The sequence below is a fragment of the Azolla caroliniana genome, unplaced genomic scaffold (genome assembly GCF_043228905.1).
Source record: "Azolla caroliniana isolate FFs.n. ecotype wild unplaced genomic scaffold, voAzoCaro1.0.p SCAF_14, whole genome shotgun sequence".
Classification (NCBI taxonomy): Eukaryota; Viridiplantae; Streptophyta; class Polypodiopsida; order Salviniales; family Salviniaceae; genus Azolla; species Azolla caroliniana.
Window position 1 is genome coordinate 20,243,952 of NW_028230449.1, and position 7,758 is coordinate 20,251,709.

Genomic DNA, 7,758 nt, shown 5'->3' on the forward strand with positions numbered 1-7,758 from the left:
TAATAACCAATTTCCAGGCACTGACAAGTAGCTGGTTTGTTTATATTAAACTTCTAAGCAAGGAGCCATGAGTGGCCAAGAGAGTGCTTACAAATTAGCTCAATGTCTCCAATTATTTATGAGCTTTTCTATATGGCGTCCGGGCCAGACCGGACCAGATTGAAGAGCATGACCTGTTTTGGGGTAGGGAGGGATCCCAAACACCTTTCATGGTGTTTGTTTCCATTTTGCATGTAGCCTGGGAATGGGGGTTGCCCATATCAACTCAAATGTACAGAGGCACAATTAAGTATATATTCAAATCCTCGAGCTTGGCCTAGTGGGTTGTGCCAATGCTTGGGAAGCCATATGTCACGAGTCCTGCTCTTGGCCCCCACTCCAGAAATGAGAGCTTTGGTATGTTAAATAATGGTTAGTAACCAAGAGGGCATATCAACGTGACAACCGAACTCGGGTGCCGAGAATGATGCTAAGTCTTGGCATGTTCGGAGCTACTACTAGTTTGCTAGTAACCAAGAGGGCATGTCAATGTGGCAATCGAACTTTGGTATATGTTAAATAATTGTTAGTAACCAAGAGGGCATGTCGATGTAACAACCGAACTCGGGTGCCGAGAGTCATGGTGAGTCTTGCCATTTTCGGAGCTATTACTAGCTTGCTGTAACCCTACTCCATCTTGCATTTGGAAGGCTTCTGAAGGAGACAATATCTTAATCCACCGCACGTTGTTCACGAAAACCCTGCCCAACATACAAACCAGATCAAAAAATTCAGCCCTGAAACATATGAGAGTCCTGGAAAAAAGAAGATATTATTACATTACTCCCAGAGGTTTTGGATATCTAACATGATACCCCTAAGTTTTCTACCACTACTGGAATATCTGAACCGTAGGGGTGTTTTAGGGGGTGAGTTTTCCCATTGAAAACAACTAGGTGTGGACTATAATTTATCATACAAATTTCAAACACACCCACTTACTCCCAAGGATCATCACCAAGCAAAAGCCAATCATTCTCCTTGTCCACAAAAATGAGCTGCCATCCAGACTTTGTATCCTCGAGCTGCCCTTCGAGTCCAAACAGTTTTCCAAGCTCCGAACGGAGCTCCTCATAATTCTCAAACCGACTGATATCTAGTGATCGACCAACACATCCCGTTTTATAAACCTGAATTGTGTCCATAACAACAATATATATTTTAGTGAAGGCCCCTTACTGCGAGTCTCTCTTTAGATGATGCATAGATTTAGTTCCGAAAGAGTCCATTTAAAAAGCTTCTTTATGATAGATAGATATATATTTTAAAAAGGTAGAAAAAGCAAAGCTTATAACACCTTTGTATAGGTCCTCACAGGAGCATTGGCAGAAGTGAGGGCTTCAATTACGTGAGGATCATTCAGAGCTGCACTGTTATACATGTTTGAATCAAAGGGTAGCTCTATGCTCAACACTGATGATTGGTTTGGTATCATAACATTTTGGAATTCATCAGTATGAGACATCAAGGGAGGGGATGGTAATGAAGAAGGCGTCATCATGGGTTGCTGTAGTGGAACATTTCCTCCAAATGAGGATTGCATTCTACATTTTATGTTCATGTCATCTTGTTCTTGAGGGAAGTCCTTGTAACAATATAATGAATTTGGATGCACTGTCCCTGACAATAAAGGGTCGGGATTGGAGAAGGGCCTTGTTCTGGTATCATTAATCACTTGTGTTTGTTGTCCACTTGAGCAATGGTTAGAGATAGTTGGGGTTGTGATTGTGGAAGTGGAATCATGTAAAGGCACATCCCGCCCATGTACGGATACAGTCCCAGAATCATACCCATGTAAAGATGGGCTTGTATCTGACACAAAACCGCTGAAGATTGATTGAAATGTTTGTTGTAAGGCAGGACTATGGAAATTTGAAAGTATTTGCTTTTGTATTGGTGATGATTGTTTATTAGGATGCATCTGATGCTGAAATGTAGGTGACGAGGTGGGTTGCTGCAGCTGCAGCTGCTGAGGTGGCAGTTGTTGATGTGGCAGTTTTTGCTGCTGCTGATGTGACAGTTGTTTCTGCTGATGTAGCAGTTGTTTCTGTTGGTGATCTGGCAGTTGTTGATTTGGCAGTTGTTGGAGTTGTGGGTGCTGCTGGTATGGTTGATGTGGCAGCTGCTGATGTGACATAGGCTGTGGCTGAAGTAAGAGGGTTTGCTGTGGTAATTGATGTGGGAGAAGGAGAAATTGTGATTGTTGCGCAGCCTGCGTCATATACATCATCATTTGATCAGCTTGTAAAAGAGGATTTTGCTGTTGAGAGGTTTCCTGTTTTGAAGGGAGGTTTTCTTGTGATGCACCGTACACAGACCACAATGGAGGCCCATTCACACCCATCCCTTGGGGGATTGTGCCATTACACCCATTGCTCCCATTTGGAAGTTGCATCCACATCGCTCGCTTCTTCAAGCTATCGATTTCGAGATCTTAGAAAACATATAGCAATCCATCCATGGATGGATTGTAAGCAAAGGTTCAGGAAAAGTGTATACCCAAATGTTGAATAGTTTGTATGCCAAAATGAAAAACATTTTTCATATTTACCATTCGAAAAAGTGGCTCCCATTGGTTGTGGCCAAGAATGTTTCAACTTCCAATCGGGTGCTGGTGGATATACAAGAAATGTTGTGAGCGGTTCAATTTCCCACAATGAAACTCGTTGATGCCGCTCACTAATCGTCGTTTCATCCCACCCTACCTGAAGGAAAAAACAAGGATTTTCAAATACCATGTTTTCTATTTAATGCATTGATTGTGGGTGTATATATATATATATATCTTGCCTTGATAGACCGCCATTGTGATTTTGGCCATCGAACAGGATCAAGATCACTAATACCGGTGATCGTCCCCAAATGCCTATAAATACAACAACACTATAACTAACCGCAACGAGTCATTTAAGATTTTCCCCAAATATTAATCTTTCAATTTTGTTGAAAGACTCACAACTCACCTTCGGACACTGGACTCATCTGTCTCAAATAGCATCCGGAAACGCATGCCCACTGAAACCCTCATGTGATATACTGCTTTCTCAAACTTGGCATAGGGTATTACAAATTCTGAAGGACTTGCTCTGCATGAATGAGGATGGAGAAAGTTAAGATACCAAAAACTACCAATTAATGTCTCATATCTCCATTAATGTGTTCTTGCCTTGGTTTATAAAATACTGTGAAACGGCTGTTGGTATTTGTAGCATGTGCAGCTGCAGCAAGTACCCCTATATGCATACTCTCACTTGATAAAACTGATGAGGAAAGTAATGACTGAGGCCTGGTTGCTCGACGAATTCCTAGTAGCAGCTCATCTTTCTCATTCCTATACAGTCAAAAGATAATGTGATAGGTACCAATGAAACACTGATGTATTATATCCTAAATATCAATCTCTCTATCCATAAATAAGATGGAATCGTGGATTTTTGCGATTGTATAACCAAGACCGCAATATCTATCATAGGAAACAGTACTAGCATACCTGATTCCTGGTAGTATGTCGTTGGTCTCATTCAGGGATACCCAAAAAGATAATACAATAACTACAAATAAGATATAATGTATATATGCTAAGGACAGATCTCTCGATTCATTAATGGGATGGAATCTTAAACGTATGTATTTATATAAATAAGAGAAAAATGTCTATCAAAAGTTCATCAGGGAGTACAAAGCTATTGTTTTCAGCCCCTATTTTTTAAATAGTGGAAAATGAATTTGTTAATCCAGTTTTAGACTATTACACTATTGAAAATGATTTCATTGGGCTATCTCTTTAGGTCAAATGGATTAGTAAGCATGATCTTCAAACTAGAAATATGAAGAATTTAATGCAACATTGAACCTTGGGTTGTCCCAAGTAAACCGATAAATGCATTTTCTTTAAAAGGAAAAACGTTAGTGTCCATAATTTCAAACAAAAATCATAAGAAGTTTTATAATGAATGCAACATCAGACTACTGCTTGGAGACGTGGAACTAAATCCTTAAGATCGCAAAGGACAAGATTTACCATTGGACCATAGTATATCTATATATACAGTATATACCTGATAAAAAGAACAGAATCTCCTGCAGTAAGTCTCTTGGCACTCACAAAGATGCTCCAACCCGTCGTCAATAGATGTCTTTTGGGCTGGCCTAGTGCACGATAAGCATCAAAGTTAAGATGTGAATCTTTATCCATCAAGTGAGATCCCAAAGCAAATAAGATGAGATTTCAGCAACCTCATGATCAGTCATCAAATTTACCTCGATAAATATGCCGGAACTTCCACTCGGTCTCATGCAGATCACGAGCAATGAGCTCTTGTGCAGGTGGTTGTTGTGAAAAGTTCTAAAAAAATATGAAGGTTTGCATTTTCTCATATGTCCAAAAACAAATCTGCATTCCAAATCATCAAAGGATTGGGTTTATGAAAAGCCATCTCTTACAAGTGGTGGGAAAACTTTCTCAGCAGCACGGCGTGGTATCGAGAAACCACCATGAGTACTTGTATCACTTGCTGTGAGTGTCTTACAAAAGAAAACGTTTGGCTGCCTACTTTGGGATCCTATTTCTGGCACAAAAGCGTCTTTCTCTTGCTAAAAAATCCAACACAAATACAATACATGTTAACACAGCTATCCTATGCATAAGGGGTGATAGCAGCTGTTACCTCTTGTAGTTTCAAAAATATCAATATAAAACCCTAAATAATAAAAAGTAATAAGTTCCTTTTGTTGCATATCAGCATTTATACACATATTGCTTCATAATACAAACTTTCTTGGAAGAATTTAGGTCACAAAAAATATTGCACGGACATACCCCAGTTATAGGTTGGAGGGTCATTTGGCAATAGACTTCATCAGTTTCCATGTCAGCCTATCGGAACAAAAACGAAAAATGTAAAAGTGAAGACAAAACTTAATGGAAAACAATATTTCCCACATGAAAATTCCATAGAATGTAATTTAAGGTGTTCAGTTGAAAGGCCATATTATACATGTAGAATGACATCATGAAGTTGGCAAAGAAGCTGAGAAGGAAGGTTAGGATAAGCTGGAATTTGTGCATCTATCTCCTTTTGGGTAGATGCAGCCACCTGTAAAACATACACGCGCATGACAAGAAAAAACCATGGTCATATACAGAAAGATTGTTAGGAAGTGCTAATACACGAGTGACAAGAAATATATGTCCATATCTTCATTAAGGATTTAATGACATTTAAAATGTGCATCCTCAGCAAAGATTTAATTGAAAAATATGTGTGTGCATCTTGAAGCACGTGTTAAGGGATGCTTTTAATGACAATGTGCACTCTTAAAGAACACCCCTTAACCTAACGATTTGATATGAAATATATGTGCATTTTAAGAATATCCCAGGCATGGATCTATTCTGAAAATCTTTGTGCATCTTAAGCACACATTAAGAAAGGATTTTAATGAAATGTGTGCATTTAAAAGACATCCAAAGTGAGGATTTAATGGAATGTACGCATCTTAAGTAATGGCGTAAAGAAATAGGTGCATCTTAGTCTAAGTTTTAATGAAAACACATACATTCGAAGCAAGGATTAAATGAAACGCGTGCATCTTGAATTAATGAAATATGTGCAGCTTAAACACATTTTAACACCAGGAGTGAATGAAATATGTGCATCTTAAGCAATGATTTAATGAAATTGACTGGAGCAAAAATTGTTAAAATACTATACTTGCTCAATATGTCCTTGAGGTAGATACAAAACTCTACTTCCTACAGCAGGTAATGACACGAGCGGCCCGGCACATGCATGCCACAGCTCCGCATTCAATTCAAGGCTCTTTGTTTCACCTGAAATGAAGTTAAAACAAAATCCCAAATGTCAGAGGATTAACTCATAAAATAAGCTATACACAATTGGTATGGAATTCTAATTTCCTAAATACAAAGAATGTCATATTTCCACAACCAGTGAGAATATAACTAAAGTAAACAGGGGGCACTTTGAGACAGAGAGAGCGAGAGAGATGTATTTATGTATTTGTTTATGCATACCTTCAGGAGGGATGGCCATTGCTGCGGTATTGGGGAGTCTCATCTGAGAAGAATTCATGAAGGACTCAGGATGGTTGTTTCCAAGACAGATAGTTTCTTCTTGTTTTTTGAAAAAGCAAAATTTTTGAGAAATGGCTATGGATTGGGGGGGGGGGAAGAAAGCTGGGAAGATAGTGTTGCACTCAAAAAAAGAATACCATAGAGAGAGAGAGAGAGAGAGTTGAAATTTGGGTTTAGATATACAATTGAAGATAAATGAATAGAGAATGATATATGTACATATTGAGAAGGGGAAGGGCAAGGGCAAGGGAAGAGTCTAGATAGAGTCTATAGGGTTAAATTGATGACCTCCCCTGTTTTTCACATTGGTTTTTTCCATAAAGCAAAAGTATAAGTCACTCATCAGTTGCATCAGTACTTACTTACTTTGTTGATTGGCTCTCTCTCTCTCTCTCTCTCTCTCTCTCTCTCTCTCTCTCTCTCTCTCTCTCTCTCTCTCTCTCTCTCCTCCCCTGTTTTCCACATTGGTTTTACCCATAAAGCAAAAGAAGAACTCTACTTACTTACTTGTTTGATTGGCTGGGGAAGGCTCTCTCTGTCTCTCTCTCTCTCTCTTACTTACTTACTTTGTTGATTGGCTGGGGAAGGCTCTATCTCTCTCTTCCATCATCATTACATACCTCATCCTCTCTCTCTCTCTCTCTCTCTCTCTCTTACTTACTTTGTTGATTGGCTGGGGAATGCTCTATCTCTCTCTTCCATCATCATTACATACCTCATCCCCTCTCTCTCTCTCTCTCTCCCTGGCCACAAAACAACACTCTTAGGGTCAAAGCTCTGACAAAATTAACATCACCCTTTTCGTGTACATACATACATATATTAAAACTTCATGACAATACGAAAAAACAAACCCTCCGACCACGATGCCCCCCGTCCCCCAATAGTGTAGTTGAAAAACTGATAAGTCAATTATCTTCATTTCGGCATGCGTACCTAGGGTGGCACTCCATGCAGACCTGCCACACTACAACCCCATTTCTCATATTCTCATCACACCATGTACCCCTATACCTAAGGTTGTCAAACACAAACTTATACGATGGTGACGACAAAGTTATGGCTCCTTGAGTGACGACGACCCGTTGAAAGAGTGACGAAATTTCCACAATTCACAATGCCCAAAGTTGCAACCTAATGACCCAATTGGATCTAGCATCTAAGCATGCAAGGGATCTGTAGTTGGGATCCTCCTCAATCACTGTATAAAAATGAATATGTCCCATCTAAAATGCAACTGTGTTTTTTATTCACGACCAAAGGCAATCCACCCACCATTGCCCACTAAAGAAACACTCTCTCACAAAATGGAAGATGAGGTTGTCATCCTTCATCCAATGTTTATATGCTACCATTGTATACATTGGGGTAATACCTTCACCACTAACAACCATATGTTCAATTCGACTTACGATAAATGGAATGAGTATTTTTATATTATTTTGTTATACAATTCACGAAATTGAGGCAATTTGTAAGGTTGTTTGATGGAGACCCGAAGGTCATGTGTTCAACCCTTCCATTCCACAATGGTATTTAGTAAATTTAGAGAATATATATGGAGTAATAGAGGTGAGAAATTTGGGTCTTAAACCCAATGCCTAGGATTGGTGGACTAACAA

General features: G+C 39.2%; 1 protein-coding gene across 3 annotated transcripts; it reads right to left on the minus strand.

The window, feature by feature from the left end:
* On the minus strand, window positions 1-6,307 carry LOC147855826 (auxin response factor 12-like). Of its 3 annotated transcripts, XM_087330808.1 has the most exons (14): window positions 6,077-6,307; window positions 5,754-5,872; window positions 5,037-5,135; window positions 4,859-4,915; window positions 4,483-4,632; window positions 4,300-4,384; window positions 4,098-4,188; window positions 3,206-3,370; window positions 3,003-3,125; window positions 2,830-2,905; window positions 2,591-2,744; window positions 1,337-2,472; window positions 982-1,169; window positions 1-740 (listed from the first exon to the last, which is right to left on the minus strand). In XM_087330808.1, the coding sequence occupies exons 1-14, from the start codon at window positions 6,132-6,134 to the stop codon at window positions 566-568; spliced, it is 2,676 nt and encodes an 891-aa protein (XP_087186934.1). In that variant the 5' UTR covers window positions 6,135-6,307; the 3' UTR covers window positions 1-565. The 3 variants fall into 3 exon arrangements, with proteins under 3 accessions (XP_087186934.1, XP_087186936.1, XP_087186935.1); XM_087330810.1 differs by lacking the exons at window positions 5,037-5,135; window positions 5,754-5,872; window positions 6,077-6,307 and having other exon boundaries at window positions 4,098-4,183; window positions 4,483-4,607; XM_087330809.1 differs by lacking the exons at window positions 5,037-5,135; window positions 5,754-5,872; window positions 6,077-6,307 and having other exon boundaries at window positions 4,098-4,183.
* Window positions 6,308-7,758: the final 1,451 nt, after the last annotated feature.

Excerpts from the sequence above, each read along its gene's own strand:
- LOC147855826 (XM_087330808.1), bottom strand. The coding sequence starts at position 6,134 with ATGAATTCTTCTCAGATGAGACTCCCCAATACCGCAGCAATGGCCATC. Across the intron at positions 5,136-5,753 it reads CTCAAGGACATATTGAGCAA|GTGGCTGCATCTACCCAAAA; the intron begins GTATAGTATTTT and ends TATGTTTTACAG. Across the intron at positions 4,633-4,858 it reads CCCTCCAACCTATAACTGGG|CAAGAGAAAGACGCTTTTGT; the intron begins GTATGTCCGTGC and ends TGGATTTTTTAG.